At 40.7% G+C, this 25,799-nt stretch overlaps 2 protein-coding genes, 1 long non-coding RNA gene and 1 pseudogene across 5 annotated transcripts in view; 2 read left to right on the forward strand and 2 right to left on the reverse strand.

The window, feature by feature from the left end:
* Nucleotides 1-4,999: 4,999 nt before the first annotated feature.
* On the reverse strand, nucleotides 5,000-8,312 carry LOC117268020 (uncharacterized). 2 transcript variants are annotated; one of them, XM_033644139.2, is made up of 2 exons: nucleotides 7,956-8,312; nucleotides 5,000-6,543 (listed from the first exon to the last, which is right to left on the reverse strand). In XM_033644139.2, the coding sequence occupies exons 1-2, from the start codon at nucleotides 8,149-8,151 to the stop codon at nucleotides 5,048-5,050; spliced, it is 1,692 nt and encodes a 563-aa protein (XP_033500030.1). In that variant the 5' UTR covers nucleotides 8,152-8,312; the 3' UTR covers nucleotides 5,000-5,047. The 2 variants fall into 2 exon arrangements, with proteins under 2 accessions (XP_033500030.1, XP_033500031.1); XM_033644140.2 differs by having other exon boundaries at nucleotides 5,000-6,540; nucleotides 7,956-8,310.
* A 2,856-nt stretch (nucleotides 8,313-11,168) lies between these two features.
* Nucleotides 11,169-12,470, forward strand: LOC117269009 (uncharacterized). The gene is made up of 3 exons (XR_013488034.1): nucleotides 11,169-11,574; nucleotides 12,077-12,200; nucleotides 12,346-12,470. It is a non-coding gene; the product is annotated as an uncharacterized LOC117269009 (long non-coding RNA).
* LOC117269010 (uncharacterized) lies at nucleotides 12,465-15,661 on the forward strand (annotated as a pseudogene). The gene is made up of 8 exons (XR_013487984.1): nucleotides 12,465-12,592; nucleotides 13,015-13,253; nucleotides 13,385-13,562; nucleotides 13,678-13,752; nucleotides 13,866-14,046; nucleotides 14,285-14,529; nucleotides 14,736-15,065; nucleotides 15,260-15,661. The product of XR_013487984.1 is annotated as an uncharacterized LOC117269010 (transcript).
* Nucleotides 15,662-15,851: 190 nt separating this feature from the next.
* Nucleotides 15,852-25,799, reverse strand: part of LOC117268416 (ras-related protein Rab-40C) — a 29,471-nt gene continuing 19,523 nt past the window's right edge. The window contains exons 5-6 of the mRNA XM_033644854.2: nucleotides 22,386-22,608; nucleotides 15,852-22,093 (exon numbers count right to left, since the gene is read on the reverse strand). Coding sequence (XP_033500745.1) covers nucleotides 21,819-22,093; nucleotides 22,386-22,608 — 498 coding nt within the window. The 3' untranslated portion in view covers nucleotides 15,852-21,818. The remainder of the gene's footprint in view (nucleotides 22,094-22,385; nucleotides 22,609-25,799) is intronic.

The raw sequence follows: 25,799 nt of genomic DNA on the forward strand, positions 1-25,799 counted from the left end.
ATATTCTGTCTTATTTTCAAAGTGTGTGTGCAGATCCATTATTAACACACTTATTTGTGTGGATGACACACTTTTTCTCTGCTCTCAGTGCAATATAAAACACGGCTGTTCACATCAGCTGTGACTCACCCTGAAACAAACAACGAGCATGAAATGAACAAGTCATTTAATTTCCGCTGCAAGTTGTTTTGCTCTAAACAAAGTCACGCTCTAGTTTTGTTTTTCAGCCTGAGATGTCGCCTACGAATTAATAAAAAGAGAAAGAGAGAAATTTAGTATGTTGCAAAGGCATCTCACTTTTTAGCTCAACATTATTTTACTAAAATGATGAAAATGTTAAATAGCAGTTGAACATATCTCAGGGAATGACTGATTTCAATTAACTTCCTCATTGTGACGAGACTCCTTTTTTTATTGGTCTCAGTTTCTGCATATTTTGCGAGTAACACAACTTTCTGATGTGTTTAAAGATGGGTTTTCATTTTTGGCTCCAACTGATGATGTTGTAATATGATTGGATAGATATCAGTGTACTGTAGGCAGGCGCTTAAAAAACAAAAAGTTAAAATGTCACTTTAATTGCAACAGCCTCACAGGCAGTTGATCATGACCCTGTATGTTAAGGTGCCAGTATACTCTGTCAGAACTGCTTGTCAAATGATTGAACAGCTAACAACAACCCCCACACACATGACGGTTGATAACCGTTCCGTAAAATAAGTAATCATCCCATAATTGGGAACTAAAAGACATGCTCTCTATTGAACTGATACATAATGCACTTCAAAGTGTCCCATATTTTTGAAAATTAATTTAGTGCAAATCTATGGGTGGGAAATATTACTGGTTAGACTATTAAGACAGGGCAACTGGTGTGAAGTAGATGCACACCCTCCTGATCCGTCATCCCTCAGACTGTCTGTCATGTTACATTCAAGCCCTGAGAAACAGCACTCTGCGTTGAGGCCAAACTGTGGAATTACAACTTCTGGGGTCCATCACATGATGCCACTGGGTCGATAAAGAGTTTTTCTCGTAGACTTACATTGTGAAAGAGATGTCTGTAAATCAGTGGATACATCACAACCACAACTTTGCGATTGAGATTTGATTTGGGATGCGGGTAATTTTACACACAAAAATCAAATTGTTTTGGCTACATGTGCCACTGAGCAACTTTGATGAACTGGTTCCCACATCCGACGCTGTATCCAATATTTTTTATACATCGATCAGCCAAAACATTAAAACCACTGGCGGGTGAAATGAATAACATTGATCATCTTGTTACAATGCAATATTCCATTGGGAAACCTTGGGTCCTGGCATTCATGTAAATGCTACCTGATGTGCTCCACCCACCCGAACACCATTGCAGACCAAGTAAACCCCTTTGTGGCAATGGTACTTGTCGATGGTAGTGCTCTTTGTCACGTTCCTCGGGCCACTCCTGTGCTGTTTTTGTGGTGTGGCATGGTGCATTGTCCTGCTGGGGGGCCACAGCTACTGGAGAGAGAGTTTCACTACTCAAACAGAGAATGCGGTTCTCAATGGTCATGAGTCACTCGAGTGACAGTGTTAATAGGTTACACTTGACATAGCAAAGATTTGAAAAAGGCAACCTATGAGAATAGCCCACTGGCAAAAAAAAAAAGACTACAAAAATACAACGGGAAATGGGAAAATGCTTTCCAATGGCTGGGATGCGTGACTGTGACAATGTGTACAAGGCCAACTGCACTGTCTGCCACCCAGTTTTCTCCATTAGTCACAGAGGACCCCTCTCTACACCCTTTCCTTATTTCCATTCAGGAAGGTGGCAGCCCTACCAAACACACAGACGCACACACAACTTTACTTTACTTCACAGATGCATGAACACATTAATGTGATACAATGGAAACATAAAAGAAAAAACAGAACGGTTGATCACATGCAGTTTCCTCTCTGCTGTCTCGTGGAGTGTAACTATTTTGTGTGCGGTTGGGTCCACATCTGAAACAACTGCTGCCTTGTTTTTGGTCCAGTGAGTAAATGTGCTTGAGTGTCTTTTATATTTCAGTTCTGTACATGGATGTACTGTTGTCAACCTCTGCATTTGTACAACTGACCCATCCTAGGAGAAAATACATTTTCTTGACATTTCTTGTTAATTATTAATTAAGACTGACAAACATTTCCCTTTCTAAAAGAAGTAAAAGACAACATTTATTACGCTATTGTCTGGACCAATATCATGTGTGTTTGAGATCAGAGCTGCCACACAGTCAGAAACACAACCTCTGATTGGTCAATGGACTCAACCCAAAGCATGGATGGCTAGTGGATGGCTAACAACAGCAACAGTTTTCAACACGGGAAATGGATAAATAATCACAGAAGACATCCGGTGTGGGATTTGTTATAATGGCTTTGTTTTACAAACTCCCCAGAAATACACTGCAGTTCAGGGCTGGATTACAAAGCCTCTGAATCACACCAGAGCCCTCTTTGGAACGGCATGACAGCTAATGCTAGCTTCTGGACAAAACTTGGGACAGTGTGTTTTGTCTCTGCATGCACCATTCCAGAGATACATAAGATTATTAACGTAATGTAATAAACCACATTATCAGTCCTGTTTAACACTTGGTGGTGGGACAGACTAGCACGTGCAGCTCAGCTGGAAAAGCTCTGCTTCAGTGATACAGTACACATACACAGAGAGAATACGAAAACTCTACACCGAGAGAAAACCAGAGTCTGTGTCATGTATGGGGCACTATGACAAAACAGATTTTCTTAAACTGATAAGAAACATAAAGATTTCATTTATCTCACACTAGCAGGTGCAACAAAGCTACCAGGAGAATGGGGGTGATATCAAACATCCTGGAAGAGGTCTGCTCAGCAGAAATAAGGCTCATAAATCACCTGTGTAGGTGAACCACATGTGTGCAGAGCCATTTTCAGGCATCCTGGTGGCCTGACCAAGTAACTGCAACATCTGGGCAGGGACCTTAGCTGAACTTGGTTCATCATCTCACTACAGTCTCTGTCATCCAAGGCAAAAAATCCTGAAAGAGTTGTGTGCTGACATGTGTTGATGTTCTGCCCATGGCATCATCAGCCTACCTGCTGGCACACCTATATATTACCTGTTTTTTTTCCTGACTCCTTTACCTGTTCCTGATGATGATTTTAACCTAAAACAAAGCTGAAATATTGAAACTGCAAACATGCCTCTGAAAGTTCAATGTTTCCCCTGTTCCCCTTTTCATCTCTGTGGAAAAAAAGCATACACAAAGTGGACTCAAGAATAAATCATCATAAATAATAAGTCATTACGTGAATGTTTATTAAAACAGCTGAATGTTGACACACTGTCAGAGTCTCACAGCTCTGCAAACATCTTTGGTTGAACACCTCAAAAATATTACAAGAGGATTTTTTTTTTTTAAGTCTTGGCATTATTAACTGATAAAATAAATGCCATAAATGAGAAGACAAGAAAAAGTCTTTTACTATTTAAACTCTTTCCATTATCTTAGGCACGTTGTGTGTTGCTGCAGTAAACTGTAACAGCACATGGAGGGCGTTTAACATTATGCGACACACATTTTTAAAACTAAGCCACAGACAAGAAGTTAGAAAGCACCGTGGACTACAACATCGTTAGTTTTGGCGATTACATTGTTTGTTTGTTTTTTGACAGTAAGAAGAATACATATTATTTCTGGCCTTATTCTTTAACGCATAACGGAACTTGTTTTCAGTCGTGTAAAGGGTTAGTAAAGCCTTTAACTGACATGTACATCTCGTGTCTTATTTCTCTGTATACTGAGAATTTTATGTCTGGTTTCTACTTTGATCAGTGGTATTTTCAATTTTATCATGCTATGTCAGTGTGTTTTTTTAAATTCTATATTCAATTTAGGGATGTCAGTTTTGATTAATATGGTAATTGCTGAATAACATGCTGCTAACTAGCTCCCACCAGACTTTATTGATGTGCAGTGCAGTAAACTGGAGAGTTGCATAATTAACCTACAGTCTGACATGTATAACTGGTCAAACATAGAGTACTATAGGGATGAGGTTTATTTGTAGGCCATGTGGAAGTTAGTGTCGCCCTGGTCCCCTCAATGAGAAGCCAATGTTTTTTTTCCTTTTGAATTTTGTATTGATGCAGAATATAAGCTCTGTGGCAAAACAAGGTTAATGATACTCACAAGTTTTGTTCAGCAAGATAATCTTCACGTATCAAGACCACTTTTGTGATTCTTTGAGCCTAAATGCAATCACCAGAATTAAAAAGCTGACGTTAGGCTGATATTTTTTAAGACGCATAAAGGCTTTCAAATGTACCTGTAGGGTATTTACGGACGTATTTATGGTAGTAGTACTAAAGTCTTTTAAGCTTGTGTTAACCACAGACCTTAGCACCAATTCAAAAACCCCAATGACATCAAGACGAGGGAACCAGTGTGCCAAAATGCTAACTCATTTCCAGGTTTTAGGACTCAATTTTGCACCACTCTATACTGACAGCAGTCAACTAACAGTTAACTGGTCCCTTTTAACCTGTGAAGTGTTGCAGACTGCACGTGATGTAAATAACCTGAAGCTGAAGAGTGAACACTGGACTTAAGGTGGACACTAACACAACTACATATGAGTGATAATGTGCTAATGAGCAGCTAATTGCTAACACATCAGCCAAACTAACCTAATAAAGAGATTGTATGTCGTGTTTAGCTTGTTCTGCTGCCTCCAAGTGCCAAAAATCTGCTATTACAGCTTTAAACCTGCTTTTAAGGGCAGCAAACTGCAATGACTGGTGACAACTTGTCACATCATCTCATCTTAAAAATAGGTTTTTCAACCATTTAAAAAATTGATTGGGACAGTGTAAAAAATGGATCCTATAAGATCCCAACAAGGCAAATGATGCATGAACAGTCGAGATGAATTTGCAGCCCTGACATGTTAAAAAAAGTCGATATTGGCTTAAAAAAACTTTTCATGTCAAGGTTTTTATTTACATCCCATTATATTTACAGAACAGTCACTTCTCAGTTGTGTGGCTCTTCATATGAAGCCTCACGTAAGTCTTTCGGTGGAAGCCTTTACCGCAGATCTCACAGCGGTGTGGTTTCTCTCCGGTGTGTGTGCTGCTGTGCTGTTTCAGCGTGGAGTGGTCACTGAAACAGCGGCCGCAGATGTTGCACAGGTAGGGTTTCTCTCCCGTGTGGGTCCTGATGTGTCGCATCATGTTGTGTCGGCAGTTGAAGGATTTGCCACACTCGCTGCAGAGGAACGGCTTTTCCCCCGTGTGGATCCTCATGTGCATCTCCAGGTTTCCTTGACTGTCAAAACACTTCCCGCACACTTCACAGACTTTCCCGTTTTTGTGAGTTTTCAGGTGAAGTTTTAAGTTTTCCTGGGAATCGAAATGCATCCCACACACGCCACAGAGGTCTGTGGCGTGACTTTTGGCATGATTCACCAGAGAAACCATGGAGTGAAACATTTTCCCACATACTTCACATATGGTCTGAGTCTGCTGCTTCTTCTGTGATGACGACAATGTTTTCTTCTTCTTCTCCATGTCGTCGCCATTTTCATTATTGTTTGCAGAAGTGTTAACTGAGTCATGGTCTTTCTTGTGCATGTGAATAAGGAGGTGACGTTTCAGCGTGGAGTAGTCATTGAAGCATTTGCCACAGACAGTGCAAGTATACGGCTTTTCTCCTGTGTGTATCCTGATGTGTCGCATCATGTTGTGGCGACAGTTGAAGGATTTCCCACATTCGCTGCAGTTAAACGGCTTCTCTCCCGTGTGGATCCTCATGTGTGTCTCTAAAGAGCTGGAGGCCCCAAAACATTTCCCGCAAACGCTACAGATTTCAGCTTTCACATGTGTCTTCAGGTGAACTTGAAAGCTGTCCTCAGTCTCGAATCGTTCCCCACACACACCACACACTTCTTTTGGGTGAACCTCCATATGATTCACCAAAGACACATTCGCGTGAAAGCCTTTCCCACAGACTTTACAGCAAATTCGTGATTTTGCTTTTTTAGTCAGGGGCAGTTTTGGGGCCATTGGTAGTCTAGGCCCCTTCCTCCTCTTCTGCTTGCCGTTGTGGTCACTGTCACTGTTGTCACTCTGAGATCCCGCACTGCCCCTCCAGTCCTCGTCGCTATCGTCGTGTTCATTTGCAGAACAGCTGGAGGACGCTCCATCATCACCCTCTGCCTTCTGCTCAGCTGACGTGCTCGGTAGAGGATCTCCTTCTCCCTCAGTGCTCTGATAACTGGACTGAGGCTGGTCAAGCTCATTTTTCACGTACGGAGGAGTGAAGATGAACCTGATGGTCTTGTCCTCCTCCTCCCCCTCCTGGCTGCATGAGGGGTCTTCTTGGCTCTCCTTAGTTTCTGGAGGCTCCTGGTCGTCCTGGTCTGGACCGGAGCTCCATGCCTGATCACAGTTGTCAGGCTGCTGCTGCTGGTTGGAGGGGAATTCCTCGTCCCAGACGGAAAGAGCCAGCTGAGGTTGATCTGCTGGAAAAAATGCAAAGGAAGAAACTTTTATAAAATAAATTATCCATCAGAATACAGCAAATAAGGAGTATTTAAAAGCTTCAATATAATTTATAATCTTTACAGCCAATAAAAATGGTTAATATCTTACCAAAGCTAATAGTTACTTTTATTATCAATTAATTACTTTTCAATTAAACGTGTTACTGTTACAGTCATTACAATTTGAACTCTGGCTTTGCCCCGAAATATCCTTGCAGAGGAGGTCGGACTCTGATTCAGTTGTCAGATTTAAATGAAATCTTAAAACCTATCTTTTTAGACTTGCATTTATGTAGATTTTATTTAATTAATTGGAATTAAAACCTATTTTTTATTGTGTGTGTGTTATTATTTGGTAATATTTTAACATTGGATGCAAAATGACACTACCTTAAATTAAACAGCACTTATTGAAATATCTCAATATACAAGCTTTGAAAATATGAAAGTATCTGGACTCAATGTCAAAGATTTATGTAGCAAAATCTAGCTATGCCACATTTGTTTGAGATAAATCTTAGCAAACACTAGCTGGCTCAAAAAACATTATAGTTAATATGAGTATGTTACATAAAAGTGACATAATTTTGACAGTATAGTTATTTGTGGATTATTATTATACTGGTTTGGCTGGCACTAACCAACCATACCACGTGACGCCAGACACCATTCAGTATGTCGATTAAATGATACCTTATTTAACCTACAGGCTTACATTGTCAGTTTAAGTCATGGAGGTTAGTTTTTTTCCAAATCATTCGGATGCCTTCTCCAATTCGGCATATGTAACACTTGCCAGTCTACACACATTACTTTATATTGTATGTTAATAACCACTACACCTATTCAAACCATACGGCCGTCTTTCTGTCCCAATATGTTACCCCTCTACAACCGCCGATGGTGATCAGACACAATAAGAATTTATTTTCATCTAAATTTAAAGCTGCATTGTGAATCACTCGCATGCCGAATGTAATAGTATACATGTGCAATCAACAATATATCTTGAATCGCCGCCTAATAGGCACACACGTGCAGATGAACGATCAAATGTTGCCTTTCTAGATATATCAACGGAGTTCGGCGCCTTGGTGTTCTCCCATTAGGCAGGTATCATCTTACCCCGGAAGGGCCTGGTTAATATGAGGCATGATAACCTGGTAATGAACCTGGTTTTGCAATCATCAAATTTAGCTACCAGTTTGTTTAACAAGGAAAGACAAGAGGACGGAACTAAGCTAACTTAGCTAAAGTGACCAAATACTTCTGACACCACTTCATTTTCACCAGAAAAGTGGGCGTTGACGAGGCTCGTGATGATAGCGTTTCATTGCATAGTCAGAGCCAGACATGGTGAAAGGATGAATGCATGCCAATAATTCACAAACCTGACTGTTTGTTTATCTTTATTTCAGGGTGTAAAACTGTTCGCAGCATCCTGCGCTGCCGGCGGATCTCCCGTTTGGAGAGCAGGATCTCCTCCTCGTAGCCTGCGATGGTTTTTTTAACCGCCTCGAAGATCTCCTCGGCGGCCGCAGACAGCCGCTCGTTAACGAGAACTCTGAGCAGCTGAACGCTGGACATGATGCGGACAGACACTCGGCTGTGTTTACAGGCCGGACCTGACTGATATCCAGTGTTTCTACACGCTGTTTTGGTTGTGAATACGGCGGCTCGCCATGCAATGCTTGACTGTTGCTAAGTTAGCGTTTGTGTTCAGCTGCCTTGAAGTATTTCCGGTCAGAGCCTGCTATTTTCAAAATAATAGCGTAACTCTTCAACATGATGGAGTAAACTGATTTTTTCCCTTTTGATTAAAACGAATCATATTAAAGATTAAACAGTCTACACCTGAACATCCTTAAAGAAGATATAATATATATACATACATATATATTACAACAATACAGAACATACAAACCTTTACATATACACCCACACACGCACATACAATGTATAATAAAACTATTACTGTATAGCATAAAATTATATTTCTCTTTTTTATGTTTATGTAGTCTGACTGTGCGTTGGTATGGTAATTTTTAATTGTACCTTTTTTGTTCTATCTTAATTTCCACGTGTATTCATTGAAGTTCTTGGAAATCTACTTAATATATATATATATATATATATATATATATATATATATATATATATATATAGGGCTCAGGGTTGCCAGACCCAACATTGCTGCAGGTTTCAGTCCCTCCATCCCGCAGTGTGCTGTTTTCTACGCTCACGCGTGGTGATGTTTTGGTTAGCCAGTCTCATCCAAGCTAGCAAACAGCACTCGTCATCTTCGCGGCACTAAATTGCTGCACCGCTGCCGCCACGTTTTATTCTGTTGTGTTCTTCGTAAACTTTACAGAATGGACAACCTCTTCCCTGCAACGTGTGGCTTTGTTTAAAGCGACACTTACCTTTCTGGATATTGTACGCTTTTCTTTGTTTAGGTTACTATTCTATTAATAAGCTGATGGCACACTAAAATGTAAGTGAATTCCACCTGAGATACAAACTCATAATTGTACCATTCTCATACGGTTCTAAGAAAACTCTGGCCAATCATTGCATTCGGTCCTGTCTGTTACGGATTACTGTTAATTTATTATGCTGATCTGTTCTGTAAGACATCTATTGCACGTCTGTCCGTCCTGGAAGAGGGATCCCTCCTCAGTTGCTCTTCCTGAGGTTTCTACCGTTTTTTTCCCCCGTTAAAGGGGTTTTTTGGGGGAGTTTTTCCTTATCCGCTGCGAGGGTCCTAAGGACAGAGGGATGTCGTATGCTGTAAAGCCCTGTGAGGCAAATTGTGATTTGTCATATTGGGCTTTATAAATAAAATTGATTGATTGATTGATTGATTGATTCTAATATAACATATAACATTATATGACAGCACAGCACCCAGGTGGTAATGGCTAACGTTAGCCTACTGTAGCGTAGCCTCTGAAACAACGTTATCTTCCTTGACCTTGTGCGTTTACACTTACTATTAATGTTAATGCTACTATCTAATGTAAAACTCATCAGTCATCACTGACTCTGGTTGAGTTTTAAAACTCCGGGGTTGTGTTTGACTGTCTGGTTGTAACTTTAACGTTATAGTAACCCGACCTAGTTTAGCATATTTCTAGTGGACCTCTCCAGCTAATTAGGTAATGCTGGCTAATCTTCACTTCGTTGTTAATAAATATCTTTGATCCTCTTCTCTTCTGCTCTTGTCTTGGCGTATTACACTCGCTCTCCTCTTCCGTGTATCTAACGTTACTTTAGCGAATAGAGGGTCATGAGCTTGGTTGGATCAGGGCTTCTGCCCTTTTCTGTCCATCGTTGGTGGCTTGGTTAATGGCAGAGGCAAAAGCAGCAAAAGGACCTCAAACGTTAGAGAACACATGTGGACCAAGGCACGAAACAAGAGGAAGAAAAGACGAAAAGGGAATAAAATTAAGAATGAGAGAGAAGACTTGTGTCTGTTAATGTTGAAATATACGTGTGCATGTAGGTGATGTTAGGCAGCAGTGGTGGAATAGTGTTCTATGTGTGTAGACTGATAACTGGTTATGGTGGGTCGGGTGGGGAGATTTGGCCAACTGTAAAATGAATGACAGGGGGGTGGCAGCTCTTAGGTCTGTTTCCTGTATGGTTTTCTGGAGGGCATGATTATTGGATGTTGTCTTCAAATATCTCTGTGCTATTGTTTGGTGTCTTTGTCTTAAAGTCTTGATGCCTGTTATGGTGTCTGTGTATGTAATGGTTGCTGATGAAGTATCTGAAGATGATAGGTAAACTTTGATTACTGTGGAGGGTGATGCGCCATGCTTTCCGCAGAGGGCTTTGAGATGGTTGAGTCTATTGTTTGCTTTTTGTTCCAGGTTGTCAGTGTGTTTTGTCCAGGTCATGTTGTTCTGAAAAGTGAGTCCAAGGAATGTTGCTTTATTACTGATATTTATTTTCTGGTTGCAGAGTGTTAGATTGATGGTGTTTGGCTGCAGGTGTGGGTTTTTGGTGAAGAGGATGCATTGTGTCTTGCCAGGGTTGAGTTTGATTCTCCACATGTTTGACCAGTTTTCTGTTTCGTTGATGCATGTATGAAGTTTCTTGGCTGCGAGTTTAGGACATTTGGAGGTGGAGCAGTAAGAGAGATCATCAGCCAACTGTGAGACTTGGGCTATGGTGGCTGGGGGGTAGTAAATGTATATGTACAACAGAAAGAGGAGTGGACTTAAAACTGCGACCTGGGGAACTCCTGCTTGGGGGGTTAAAGGTGGTTGTGGCTACTTTGACTGTGATTTGTCGGTTAGTAATAAAGTTTGAGATGATGGCTTGGGTGGGTTTGAGGTTGGAATGCAGTAATCTGTATCTGAGTCTGTTGTGCCAGAGTTTGTCGAATGCTTTCTCAATATCAAAAAATATTGCAAGGGTTATTTGGTTTTTGCTGAAATTTCTGTAGATGTCTTCTGATAGTCGGAGTATGTTGTCTGTGGTGGCTCTTCCTTTTCTGAAACGTTACCTTGCCAACGCCTACTCTATCATAGACGTAATTAGGATGTAATGGAGGAGGAGGGAGTAGGCCTTTGGTGGGAGGTGGAGTTGCAGGAAGAGGGGGAAGAAAGGAAACCATGCGGGGAAATAACACTCCCCCAGCTAGGTGTTTGCTCCACCTATTGAATCCCCCCTTCATTCCTCAGATACACCTGCTCCAGTAAAACAACAACGTCAAAGGTACAAGCAAAGCACGCCAGCTGCTCTGTTGTTGGCTGCACAAGCGGACAAAAAAGCCTGTTTTTACTTCCTACGCCTGAGGACCTGAGGACCCAGTGGATTCATTTTGTTTTTGATGGAAATGTACCCACAACAACTGCTAAAGTGTTGTATGTGTGTGGTAACCATTTTACTATGGACTGCTTTCTCAACGAGAGCCAGTACAAAGCAGGACTCGATGCATTTCTGAAGATAAAGCATGGATCCGTACCGACTGTCCGTGACCCAACTGAAAACATGGGTGCTGTAAGTTTGACCATTTTTTGTTGCTTTACTGTGAATACCATGATGGCTGTTGAATGTGTTGTTAGCATGGCAGCTAATGTGGCTAATAATAGATATGTAGAATGTATACAAAAATAAGTAGTTCTAAAATTAAAAATATTCAAGAGAAATATACAGGAATAAAATAAAAATATCAAAATTGCAGGAGTAAAAAAAAGATCAATTATGTACACAACACAGTGAGAAGTGAGGTAGAGGTTGTAAAAAATGTGCAAAATAGCTAACAAGTGTAAGTTTCAAGTGCATTAGTTTCCAATACAGACTAACACACTGGAGTAAATAATATTAGGAGACGTTCAAGAGAAACTGTGTGAACATCAGCCTCATGTGAGGTAACTTTATGGCTATAGTTGTAATTAGCACCGATTGAGACGTGTGTTCCTACCGTCTGTTAGTCTGCTGGATAGATATGCTTATCTACATTTTGGAAGATGTTGGTGTAACCTCTATTTCGTCTGTACAGGCCAGCACATCAAGTGCATCCGTACAGTTTGCTGCAACAAGGGATGTTGCATGCCAGACTGACCCATAGGAATCACGCACACAGTTATCCTTGAGGACTCTACAGCCTCACTTCAGAAGTACAGGTACAACAGGAACAACTTTTTAATTGAGTTAATAATCACTTTACTCTTGCCAGGCTTCAATAATTTCACTTATAATGTCATATTGCTCTGTGTTTGTGTGTCATATTGTTAGAGTTTCCTTAATAAGAGTTATATTGGGTTACAGGTGTCCAGGCTACTGTGTCCTGCAAGGATTTTGGTGTTGGGACATTCGCAGATGATCCTCTCTCTTCTTCATCAATACCTAGAAAGAGAAAAAGACTTTCAAAGAGATCTGCTCTGGACCTGGAGGAGGAGGAAGACAACGATGATCCATCAGAGGGCAGCTCTCCAGTGGCAGCTTCACAAGGGCTAGATGCGACCAATGACCATGCAGACTCTGTCACAGCCTTGACAGAGTCAACAGTTTTGTTGTAAGTTACTCTAATGTATCTGTGTGTGCGAGTGCGTGTGTGCTGATGATAGTTTACCTGCTGAAACTAGCATAGAGTGATACAACAGTCCTGCAATAAAATCGATTATCATGATCATCATGAATGAATTTCAGACAGATGCATGTTCATCTTCTGATGTAGTTTAGGCTCATGCTAAAATTTGTTACATTATACTGACGTGAAGTTTTGTTTTTCACTGGCGGGATTGCCTTTGTAAAAGATCAACCTCTCTGTAAATTGCAGTACAATTCAACCGCACTGCAAACGACAAAAATTGAATATTATAACCTCTTTGACAACAGTTTTTATTGCAGCACTGCTGTGTTTTACAGCATTGGTACACTGCTGAACACAGCTCATGCTGTTTGAGTGCTCCTAACATGTTTATAATCTTTTTATAGAGAAGAAGCATCCACTCCCAGCCACAAGATCAACAAATACATAGTGTATGAGAACTGCATTATGGAGTTTTTTGCTGTGTGTCCTGGGGACATTCTTGTCTGTGGAGCAGCGGTGCTCACATTGTGAGTTCTACAGACGTTGGTATAGCCAGCCTGTCCTCAGAAGCACTCCAGCCGGAAACCTCCACCTTTCTGCAGCTGTGTACTTGAGTGGAGCATCTTTCTTCAAAATTGAAAGGGTAAATGACGAAGAACTACTTTCCCTCAGAGTCTCTGAATATGGCATGTAATCATGTTTTCTCTATCAAAGTCCATTCAGATCAGATTACAGGCAACAGAAACCTTTTGTGTCCGTTTCATCTACCAACAGGTCTTCAAAACAATGCAGCTGCAGCTATTCCAGTATGACACCTTTCGCCGGCATGCCAGCACATTCATTGAGCCAGCAGTCATTTGCCATTGGAACCATTCACAGGATGTGATGCTGCAGCGGCTCAGTCAGGAGGACAAAGTAATAGTTGGTGGGGACATGAGGACTGACTCTGCAGGTATCTATATTTTACTGGAACAGTAAAGTTTACACAGCCGTTTGATATTGTGTGAGGTTAAAGGGAGAGTGGCATTAACAACTGGCATTAACAACTGTTAACACTGTTTTAACAGGTCACTCTGCAAAGTTTGGGATTTACTCAATGATGGCTCAAGACCAACACTGTTGTGGATATCCATTTGGTTCAGGTGAGTAAGAAGAAATCAAATTGCAACACAGCTATTCATTTAAATTTGCAATTCAATGTCCATTTGGCTTTTACCAATACTATGTATTTGTATTTTTTGTGGCGGGGTGGCAGAGCAATGAGGTGGGTGGTAGCTTCCACATGGAGAAAGAGGGCCTGAAGAGGAGCCTGACACTGTTGGATGCACGTGGTGTGACTCTTGACTGCATTATCACCGACTGTCATCCACAAATCCAGAAGTTCCTCAGGAAGAGCAACTTTACCCACTACTACGATGTCTCGCTCATGGAGAAAAGTACATTTCCTAATTTTCATGTGCAAACATGAGTATGAACACATAAAATTGTGTGACTGCATGGGTGATCAGTTTTTTTCTTACAAAAAGTACATTGTAGCAATTCAGTCCTTACAGTCAGTGTAATGCTTTGAGACTGTTGGTATCTCAGACTTAGTCATTTTAAAATGCAGCACTTAACATATCATGCAATTTAGGGCTTTTTACTGGATATAAATGTATTTTATATGCACTGTAGGAATTTCAAAGAAACTGGAGAAGATCAGTAAGCTGAAAGGCTGTGAAAAGCTCCAGAAGTGGATGAGAAGCATCAAGAACCACATACACTGGACTGCAGCTTCCTCAGCCACTGGGCCAGAGAGTGGCAAAGTGGACCTCAATCATCAACCATATACAAGACATCCATACACATGAAGATCCTCATTTCCCCCAGTGTCAACACCCACTGCACCAGACAAGGGAGGAGGAAATGGCTTTCAGCAGGTGTGTTACTAATGTACAGACTAAAACCTTATCCCCTGACTCATCCTGTTATAACTAGTGATCATATATTATTATTATATATATTATATAACATATAAGGGTATCCACACCTAGTGATTCAGAAGCTTTTAGAACTCATCACAAATACTGTCATGAATAATTATTACTATATTGTTTTGTAAAATATACATTTTTATTGTGTTTAGGAACTCCTGCCTTAAACAAGCTGAAGAAGTTGCTGATGAACAAAAGGACTCTAAAGGATGTGGCAAAACTGAGCCCCCACCACCAGACTTCATCTGCGGAGGCTTTCCACAGCGTCATCCTTCATTTTGCCCAAAAGAATGTTGTCTTTCCATGATTTTTGACTCTTTATGGTATCTCCAGACTCTACCTGGCTGCCATGTACTATAATGAAAACGCTGACCGACCACAAGGCCAAAGCAACAAAGGCGAACCACTCTTCAAGGTCCATTTCCCAAAAGCCATGGAGGGAGAATGCAGGGCTAAGCCAGTTAAGACTGAACCAACATTCAGTAAGTGTTACATGTGTTCATTTTTCAACCAAACAATATCTTTTGTAGTATTGTTGTAAGTATTGCACTCACATGTTATAACAATTTAGATGAAGCGTCCAATGTCAGGAGGTATTAAGAAACAGACTTTCAGTCATTGTTTCATAAAACAAAATTTAAAAATGTAAACTAAATCTTTGTGTTGTATCAAACAGGATATGTGGCTGACATGGTGGACCTCATATTTGAAAAAGTCTTTGTTGACCCGACACAGTACACAGATGCTGTTTTGGCCATCCCCATTCCAGAGGACCTCATTGCACAGTTGGAGCAGCCTGACAAGGAGGAGGCCATTGCCAGCTATGTGACTCGGTTCAATCGAGGGGCGGTCTGAAACCTGTGTAGTGGCTTTGGGCGTCAGGAAACTCCGTGCGGATGCGTAGGACCACACAGGCCGGGATGACTACCCGGATTCTGTGACCAAGGAAGCCCCAGCACCAGCTCCCAAAACTCCCTGTGGGCTAGATGATCCTTTAACTTTGAAAATGTATGTCAAAACAGTCCTTAGCCATTAAAAAAAACAAATAAGATATTTAAATAAAAGAAGATACATCTGATAAGACTGTTCATCTGATATCTGCACAAAGAGAGATAATTGTCTTGATGTCCATGAGCAAATCTTGTTTAGAAGAGAAATGTAATGGGGCAACTTCCAGTAGATGGCAGCCTCACCACAAAAACAACACCAAACTCCTTAAAAGCAGCAGTCCTACAAATAGTCACATAAAAATAATCAGCTGAGACATCTTGACTCCAACATTCAATAGTTTTATTGTGAAAAAGTCTTATCTCTTCATACCCTTGCCTTGAAACTGTACAATCAATAATTTAAAAAAAGAAAAATGTTCAGCTTAGTGTTTAAAGAACATTCTCACACACACACACTCTCACACACTCACTTCAGAATACTCAGCAGCTTTAGCCAAAAAACAGAATAGTGTTTTACAAGTGTTTTTTTTGTCCGAGTCATCACCACCATCATCATCATCATCATCATCATCAACACAACAGTCTGCTCCTTTATACAAACACCCCCACAACAGGCAATATCAGAGGGTGTCCCTGAATCTCCCACCATCCTCTACACACATTTCAATCTTTTTTAAAAAAAGTCCATGAAAATCAAAAATGTAAAGTTTGGGAAAAAAACAATTCTACAAAGAGTCAACAAACACTGAGGAGGTCCATACAAAAACAAAAGGAGATGCAGGACCAAAACATGGAGGAAAATGCTTGAGTGTTACCACATAACACAAAGAGGCTGGATGTACAATATGACAACATCATTACACCCAGTGAAGGTTTTTATGTTCTGTGAGTCTGCAGCAGCAACAACAGTAAAAGCCTTTTCCTGTTCATCAGAGAGTGGGAAACGTCTTCTGAAAATCTTGGCAACAAGCTTGAGTCAAATTCCTTCTTTCTTAAAACACTGATGCTGACGAAACAAACGCTAATATAAAGCATGAGCTGTCTGATGAGCATCAGCTGTTTCTAAATCTCTGTCTCAGCCTTAAACTCCGGGACACGTAGAGAGTGTAGCCATGAATAAAACCGTCCTGTTAGGGTACAGCAGTTCATTTTTACCCTCTTTAAAAGGACTGAACTGTCTTTCTACACATTTTAACCCATTTACTACAAATTAAAGTAACTGTTAACCATTCCCCATTTAAAAAAAAATGTGTTCTTCCTAGCTTTATTGCAGCTGCTGGTTTCCAGTGGTGGAAGGTACATTTATTCAAGTAACGTACTTACACACCAATTTGAGGTACCTGTACTTTTCTTTTTATACCTAATACTTGTACTCCACTACATCTCAGAGGGAACTGTTGTACTCAATGTAACTTAATGATTTAGTTACTTTGCAGATTCAGCTTAATACAAAATATACATCAACTAATAAATTACAATTAAAATATGAGTACTTTTACTTTTGGTAGTTTAAGTCAATGATACTTTGACTTGAACTACTACTTACTTTTGTACTTAAAGGGAAAGTTCAGATGTTTTAGAAGTGGGGTTGTACATGTTTAAAAGAATTAGTACAGATTCACCAAAGCCACATAATAACACAAAACTAACACAAGCTAACCAATCTAGGCAGCGGTAGACCAACAACTATCATGCTCTGCGAGGTAAAATTAGTCTGGTGGCTTTGAAGAGAGGTATACTTGTCAGAGCGGACTGTCTGATGACGAGGTAAAGCAGTGAAAATATTCTAAATATAGTGTACACTTAAACTGATTCTGATTTTTTTTTTTTTTTTTTAATGGTGGCACTTTTTTAGGGGGCCAACGTACTTTTTGCTGCTACCCCTGTCCACAGCAGTGCACTGCTTAGCTTTCATGTTAGTACTACCGCCTGTTTCTCTAGATTGGGGGCAGGCCAACTGACATATACTGTGGGTGATACACTAACTGGGTAAGAACGTCAATCAACTCCTTTTCAAAAAATTAGGACTATTTCTTCAAGTAAGAGCTTGAATGCAAGACTTTTGCTTGTAATTGAGTATTTCTACTCTGCATTACTACTTTTACTTTGATGAAAGTAATCTTTACCTCAAAACAAATATCTGATTAAAAAAAAAAAAAAACTTATCTGATTCATCTGAAGTTGTGAGATGGATAACAGCAGAAAAAGCATAATTCTACACATTCCTTTTCTAATTTTATCTTGTTGTAGTAAATTACAAAATCATTTGATCTCTCTAGGTCCCTAAAAGGTCTTAAAATAAAATAAAAAAACACTGATGTAAAGAATAAATCATTTGTAGTAAATGGGTTAAAGCAAGTTAATAGCTTGGTGTGAATTACGCTGCAGGAATCTCACTCTGGATCAGTGGAAATCTTTCCTAAAGCGAGGAGGCTTTACCGCGTGAGTCAAGATATCTCAAAGGCAAAGATGACTCCCTGAGATAACCGAGCAAAAGAGGATGGGAGACAGATGGAGAGTCCACAAACACGCACTCCATTAACACAGAGCTGACTGGACTGGGCCAGATTTAGGAGGAAGAACACAGTAAACACCTGCCGAAAATGTGGTGTCAAATGGAAAGCAAGCAGCAGCACTTTCTCTATATCATAGAGAAACAACAGTGACAGGCAGATGCTGAGGAGGACTACTGGTGAAGACGAAGAAACAAACCACGCTGAGCTGAGTGGAGGATGAAAGAGCAGCGAGGGAGAGGCAGAGCCGGGGCGTACTGATGAAGCCCTCAAGAGATCTATGAAAAGAGCATCTATTATTCAGCAGCTATGAATCATGGGACAGCGTGCGGAGGCGGTGGTGCAGATCAGAGGGAGACGAAGAAGAAGACATGCTGCATTCATTCCTATGGGAGATCCAGTCGGAGCAGTTTGGTAGTTAAAAAGCAGTGACTCGGAAGACTTAACATGTTTGATTACCTTTTCACACCAGTGACTGATACATTGGAGCAGATGTTTCCCTGCTGTTAAACAGTATTTACAACTCATCCACTCGTATTTGCCGTTTCCCACTGGACATGAATGCAGTGGACATGAAGGAAAAACATGTGGCTGCTAATGTTTTAAAAACATACTGTTTTCTTATGATGATGACAAATAGTGCTCATATTTTAAAGACCAAACCGGTGATATTCTATATTTTTCTTATTGCCGAACATTCTCATGAAAAGTCCAAAACTAGCACACAACTAGTGCATTATTAACAAATATTGAGTGTGTCCAAAGCCTCATAAATTTCATTCCTCTGTGCCACAGAGTTCCACTGCTGCCCCACAAAAAACAAGCAAAAGTGGATTAATCCGCAGCTGAAAACAATCCTAGACAAACGCACCATTTCCTCCTGTTTGTTTGAAATGAACTAAAACTATTGGCTGCCTGGAAGGAAGATAATAAGGGCTGCAACTAATGAGACATTTAAATATTAGTATTATAATTGATAAAATAGCCATTTGTTCGGTAAAGTGTCACAGAATAGTGAGAAATGCCCATGACAATTTCCTAAAACCTGTAGTGAAGTTTTCAAATGGCTTCCTTTTTCCTATCAACAGTCCAAACTCCCCCCAAATATTCCATTTACTATTACAAGCTTTAAATCCTCAGAATACCTAATGTTTAAAACAGCAACTGTTTTATATTTTAACTTGGCATATTACTTAAACAATTAATTGAAAATATAAAAGAAATCGAAATAGTTGGCGATTACTTCTCTGTCGATTTGTTATAAATAGTTCAATGTCACAGATCACTTATATCAGTCAAGTTTAAAATAAACCAGCAGCTTGCTCCTTTGGGAGATGCGGAGCTGGTCATGAAGGGGAGTGAGTGACATTTAGAGAAAACTAATAAACACGGGTCACTGTTTACTGTCAACATGTGAAATTTCCCACTTTACACAACATGATCCTGTCCAGCTACACTGACTGGTTTCTGTCTCCGCTCATCAAACCTTTCACTGTCACTCTGGCCATCATCTGATATCTGCGCTTCCTTTCCCTCCAGGCTCACGCTCGCTCCACCTCTAACAATTAAATGAATGTATGGAAAGCACGTTAGGACATACTATAACTGACAGTGTGGCAACAGTGTCCATTTTACCTACTGATTTTAAAATTTAGCAGAGAATAGTTAAAGTGACATGGCACCCAAAATCTTTTTACTGTCAAACACTCAACCTCTGTAGGTTTAAAAAGTTAAGTTTGTAGATTTATTTTTTTCAGGAGAATAGCAGCTGTGGTTGTTTAGATTCATGTCTTGTAATTATAAAGCTGATTCCCAAAATGACCAGCCTTCACTGTCTATAGAAACTTCTCTACTGTCCACTGTATCTTCAGCTTATTGCCTTATTATGCCTTAACAGTTAGTTTCAGTAGGCATTCTCAAATAACATATTTTTCCCCAACCAGCCCAAAACCAAATATTCTCAGTTTTAAAACTGTTTTTTAAAAACATAAAACCAGGAAATCCTTGCATGAGAAAGGCTAAAATTCTACAGCAGATATTTTAGCATTTTGACAAATGACTGATCGACTCATCATTTCAGCTCTAGTTCAAACACTTATTCTGTCCGTAAAAATATGACTTAACACTCTATTTCTACATAATTTGGTTGCGTCATAATGTGCACAGAGGAGGACATTTTTTAAAACGTAGAATTTCACTGGAGTATCAGTATGAGGGAGCAGACAGAACTGAGTGTGTACGTATGTCACATGAATCAGCCTGGACAGGTGGTGGTGTGTACATGTTGCTGCTGCATGACATGGGTGTGACATGACAGATGAGGTGTGAAATCAGAGATCATGAAGAGCAGGTGTCCCTCAACATTTGGCAGAGAGGCAGAGAGGGGGAAAGAGAAATGTGAAAGGAGGAGGAAGGAGTAACAGTAAAAACTAATCTCTGCCTAGATCCAGCCAGCACCTCTGGGTGATGCAGATGTATGCTTTCCTTCACCATCTCCACACTACGACTCCCAGAAGCTCTTGGGCCAAAAAGCACAACATCAAGAGCTTCCAATGGGATTTGTTGAAAAATGTGACAAATATAGTCTCCGCCCATCGACTGTTGTTCTCAAGTTAAAAATACATTTTCACAGAAAGATGGAGACCTCAAATAGGCTGCTTATTTTTTAAGCGTTGAGTGGTATCCATAGCAACAAGCCTCATTGGCTCCCTCGTCAAAGTAGGCGGCTGTGTAAACCACTGAATTATAATAGAAACCTAAAACTCTAATGTGAAAACTGGTTACTGGGGAATATGACTCATCTGTGAATCTTGGGTTGATTTGGTGCTTTACGCCTGTTTGTTGCAGGTAAGCTGGCTCATTAAAAATGCAGCATGTGTTGCTGAAGCTTACACGTTGTTTATGACCCAAAAAACACTCTATAAGAAAACTTAGGCACAGCAGCTAGTCTGGACCTGATTCAGGTCCTGGTTCAGGTTGCTTCTTTTGGGGGATTTTAGGGGAGTAATGTTTGCCTGAAGGCCTCCACTTCAACTACAACAGCGGGTGGGAAATTTCACTCATCTTGTCACCAAGATTTCCATTTTAGTCAGCGTTACTTAATTTAAAAAAAAAATTAACTTCCAAAGCACAATGAGTGTCCAAACAACCATTACTGCCAGCTGAGGATAAAAAATGATTATTACAGGTGACCGTTTACTAGTGTCTTGATCATTAGCTTATTGGTCATTAAAAAAGCAAATAAACTAAGACATGGACAGAAAAAGGTGGGGTTATGACCAGACAGACAGAAGAAAGAAATGTGAGACATAAGAGTGAGGATTTGATCTTGAGGTGATTTCTGTGATGCACTGACACAATGAGGCGTGCATCATGTAGAGGAATTAAATACGGTGGCTTGAGTTGGTGAGGGATTTCTGTACATGTAGTATAAACTCCAGCAGTGAATGTGGAGTCTCTTTCTCTCATTTTTGCAGTTGGTAATAGTGAGTTTCAGGTCTGTGGAGACCAAAAAGTCTGCAGTCTTTATCCTCCGATATCCTGAGGCACCATTTGAGTACCCTCCTCTGGAAAGTACTTCATGCTGTTTAACATGAAGGTGAGAGGTAGCACTCATTCATCCCTTTATCCATCATTCCTGCTCATCAGCTCTTCATGTTCAGGGATGTGCTCTTTCCTCAAACTACTTACATCCTGTAAATCCATCTCCTGATCCCATGTTGTCATTTACTGTCTCTTATGGACCCCGCCCTGCCCCCAAGAAAGCCATTAATTAGGAGATTTTACAGTTGTTGCGGGTGCAGTTCTGTGGTGGGCTCTGCGGTGGACGGATGGACTTGGAGCGCTTCAAGCTGTTGCCCTTGGAGCCGCCGGCCGGGTTGGCTAGCGAGTAAGAGCGTCCGTGCATCATGACGGCGTTCATGCCGTTGGCCATGGAGAAGGACTTAAGATGGGACTTGATGGCAACTGGAAGTGGAAGCTTGTCAATGAGGTGGACCGGCGTGCACGACACGATGGCTCTGCAGCAGAGGTCTTGGAGGCTGAACACTGTCGAAGGAAGTGAACAGTTAGGATGTGCTCAAAATTTGAATAGGTGCATAACCGAAATTCATTCATGACTAGACAAACTTAACACATTGTGCTGAGCTGCATCTCTAATCTTCAAGTTCCCATCTTTCAGATAATGTATACCACTTCTCAGTGGCACATCCTGTTGACCTGCTATCTCTATGGATCCCCTACCCCCCCTAGAAAGAAGAAAATGGGTTGATGTTCTCTAATGATTAATTCTTTGGTCTACCTACCCACTGCTCCTCACCCTGGCTCCCTTTCCACTCACCTCTGTTGGGCTTCCAGAACTTCTCCATGCCGTGCCTCATCAGGACGATGCGCGACAGCTCTGTGAAGGACTCGATGACGTTGAAGTTGCACAGAGGGCTCACCTCGAAGAAGGTCATGCCATTCTTCTCAGCGTAAGCCCTTGCCTGCTCGGTGGGAACTTGCCTTTTGAAGGCCAGATGTAGACGGTTACCGACGAGGATTCGAGGCACTCCTGGAGCATGCTGGGAAGGAAAAAAAATCAAAGAATTAACCTTTATCTGTAGTTGCACTTATGAACTTAACATCTTAGTGACATGTTTTGACATTCAAACCTGTTTAACATCATAACAATTATTCCTCTCTGTAACTTTACAAGCATTCCCAATAACTGTTCTCTGCCAGTCTGAGCTTGCTTTCACTGAGCATGTTCCTTCTTTAGTGACATTTTTCTCTTATTTATTAACTCTGGCTGTCCCTAATATTTTGTGTCTATTTGTCCATTTAACTGTTAATAGAGCATTGCTCTAAAAGATTTTGTTCCAGAGCAAGAAATCCTAAAGGGTAACATTGGTATTTTCAACCTGGACCATATCTTCCCATGGTATTGTGTCTAAGTTATGAATTGTATAAGCAGTTTTTGAAAATGGTCCTGTTTAAGGCGAGACTGCTGCAGCAGCAACAGGCTGTAATGTAATCCCTGCAGGCAACCGAGCACTGTCAACCTCCGTCCATTAAATGTGCTTATTCTAGCCACTGACAGGCTCAGATTGGTTTTCTAAGCATCTGATAACATTATAGAAATGATCCCTACAGACATAGACCTTTTTGTCAAAGACAAAGATCCTTTCTGTTTAACCAGACACAGCCCTGAAATCTCTTATCATCAAATCAACCAGACTCCAAATAAACTTAAATAAACTGTAATTTTATCATTGTAAACACACCTCATTCAAACTCCTAGGAACCATCTTGGTTAGTCTTTCCACTGTTACAACAATCACCAACTCCACAGCTCTATGCAGGCTAAGCTTTATTTAAATGGAGTCTGGTGTATTTGGCAACTGCGATTTCAGGTCTGTTTGTGGTTGAACGAAAAAGATTATACTTTCTCAACAAAAGGTCTATCTCTATAGGGATCCTTTCCATAATGTTGTCAGTTGTCAGACACTAATAACAATCCGAGCATGTCAATGGCAAGAACAAGCACTTTTGGTGGACGTAAACTGATGGTACCCAATTGTCCACTAGGATCGAAGCCTGTTTCGCTGCTGCTGGCTGCAGCCCTCTTACTCAATACTGGGCCAATTTCAAAAGCTGCTGCTCCCATTAATAGCTTACACACAAAAACATGAAGTAGGGTCCAGGTTAGAAAATACCAAAGTTACCCTTTAATAGTTACTGACAAGATTGCCTTGAGATATCTGTGTATGTCTTAAATGTGGAATCTTATCAAGATGTCATGAAGCTTAATTTATAGCTGAAACAAACATCTTCTCAAATATTACAAACTATTTTCATGCTCCCAATCCACAAATATTTTGAGGTGTTTAAATGAATACAGCTTATCCAAACCTTTTCAAAAATAATTTAAACAGGAAAGTTGATTACATTAAAACAATCTCAGTTACAAAGTACCTCCAGTTGATTAAAAGCTTCAGTCAGAGATAGAAAGTGACTAAGAGACATTGTGCTCACACACAGTGACCAACGGAAGCTTGTTATTAATTCAACAAGTTCCAGGAAGCAGCATGTATCTTGTCCTGCCACTCTGGCTCAGGTCTCTCTAATTCATCCCCATCTGTCCTGACAAACTGAATGAAACATGATGGCAGCGAAAGGCCAACCTCTCTCCTTCTTCACTCCCCCTGACTGTCACCACTCATCAGCCTCTCTTCACAGTTTTTCTCCCTGTTGCCTTTTCATGCTCAGAGTCTCTACACCGAGGTCGGTCTTATACTGGCAGCAGCAGCAGCAGTCACAGGGGAAACAGTAACAGCTGTGGTTTCTACAAGCATTAGGCTTTGTACTTTGCCACTGGCGAGTAAGATCTTTGGTAATAAATAGATGACTCTCACATTTTTGAGTACTGATGCTATCATAGATTTTTTGTTATATGTAAGCTAATGTGGTAGGTTTTTAGTTTTTGTAGTTATGTTTGACATATTTTTATGAAATGTTTTATGTATCTTATATGCTTTAAAGCTTTGGTAGGCAGAAATCTGGAAAAGGCAAAAAAAAAAAAAAAAAGATACACGCAATCACTTCATGCAGTAACCCAGTGTTTTCAATACATTATTTTATTTCATCGTCGCCTTGACCAGCTCTCTCTCTTTATCAGACTACAAATGAGACAAGCTTGGCTAGCCACCCCACTGTCCTTTCATCTCTCTCCCCACTGCTGTTGACTGCTTCACCAGGAGGAGAGCGAACACCAGCTGTAGCAGCTTGAATTTGGCCAACACAAACCCCCCAACACCAGCTTTCAGAGCAGGCTGGTGGCCAGCAACAGTGCCGAGTCTAACATGGGTCCCAGCAGCAACAGAAAGTTTTCTGATCGGGCAGGGAGTCAAGGCTATCTGGTCCCCTGGAGCTGGGGTTTTCCCTGGCTGGTTTTGGGTTGCTGCAGCTGCTGACAGGTAACCCATCTTTGGAGCTGCTGCGCGCTGTCCTTCTACACTATGATTTGAAGCTCTAGCTAACGCTAGCTACATAAAGTTGAAGTGGGGCCACAGCTGTGAGCCTTTGGCTCTGGTTAGCAGAAGGCTAAACCATTAGCTTAATTTTCTCTCCATCTCTGAAACACTTCACTGATAGTGACACATTTTATTTTTGGTTATTATCAGACCCTCTTTTAGACACTCTTTAAGTCTATAAGTCTGTCTTCCTTTTTCAGGTTGCTTTGCAGTGTAGGCAGTTGTTGCCAATGATGGGATAGCAACTTTCTCTGCAGGATTCTCCACCATTGAATCAGGCTTCCTCCGAAGGGACGTGCAAGTGCATCTGCATTTGTAGAACAGCCAATAGGAATGCCCTCTCTCTGAAATGACCTGTGATTGGCCAAAGTCTCCTGTCACTAGCCAGATTTTCTAAAGCCTGAAAACAGAGTCAAGAGGAGGTGCAGAAGTCTAGTTTTCTCCCCAAGACCACTTGAATTACAATTTACTCAAAGTTTATTATGGGATTTTTGCCCCATGACACCAAAATTAAACTGCCTACCTCAGTTTAAGGTTTATGTGTGTATGTTTCACCAGGCTGCAAGACATATTTCCCTCTGAGGACAATAAAGTTTAAGTATTAGCTGGTAAAAAGTGACGTGTTTTATGTTTTTGTATTTGGATAACAACAGAAGTGGGTATGTTTTTTGTCACTGTGAGAGACATGAATGAATTACAGCTGACACTTTGATCAACAGCCAATCATTTCAGAATAATGG

The sequence above is a fragment of the Epinephelus lanceolatus genome, chromosome 18 (genome assembly GCF_041903045.1).
Source record: "Epinephelus lanceolatus isolate andai-2023 chromosome 18, ASM4190304v1, whole genome shotgun sequence".
In the NCBI taxonomy this organism is placed as follows: Eukaryota; Metazoa; Chordata; class Actinopteri; order Perciformes; family Serranidae; genus Epinephelus; species Epinephelus lanceolatus.

What these genes read in the sequence shown, in the direction of transcription:
- LOC117268020 (XM_033644139.2), bottom strand. Translation starts at nt 8,151, where the DNA reads ATGTCCAGCGTTCAGCTGCTCAGAGTTCTCGTTAACGAGCGGCTGTCT. An exon ending in AAAGATAAACAAACAGTCAG is followed by an intron (nt 6,544 to 7,955) that starts GTTTGTGAATTA and finishes CATTTTTTCCAG; the next exon opens with CAGATCAACCTCAGCTGGCT.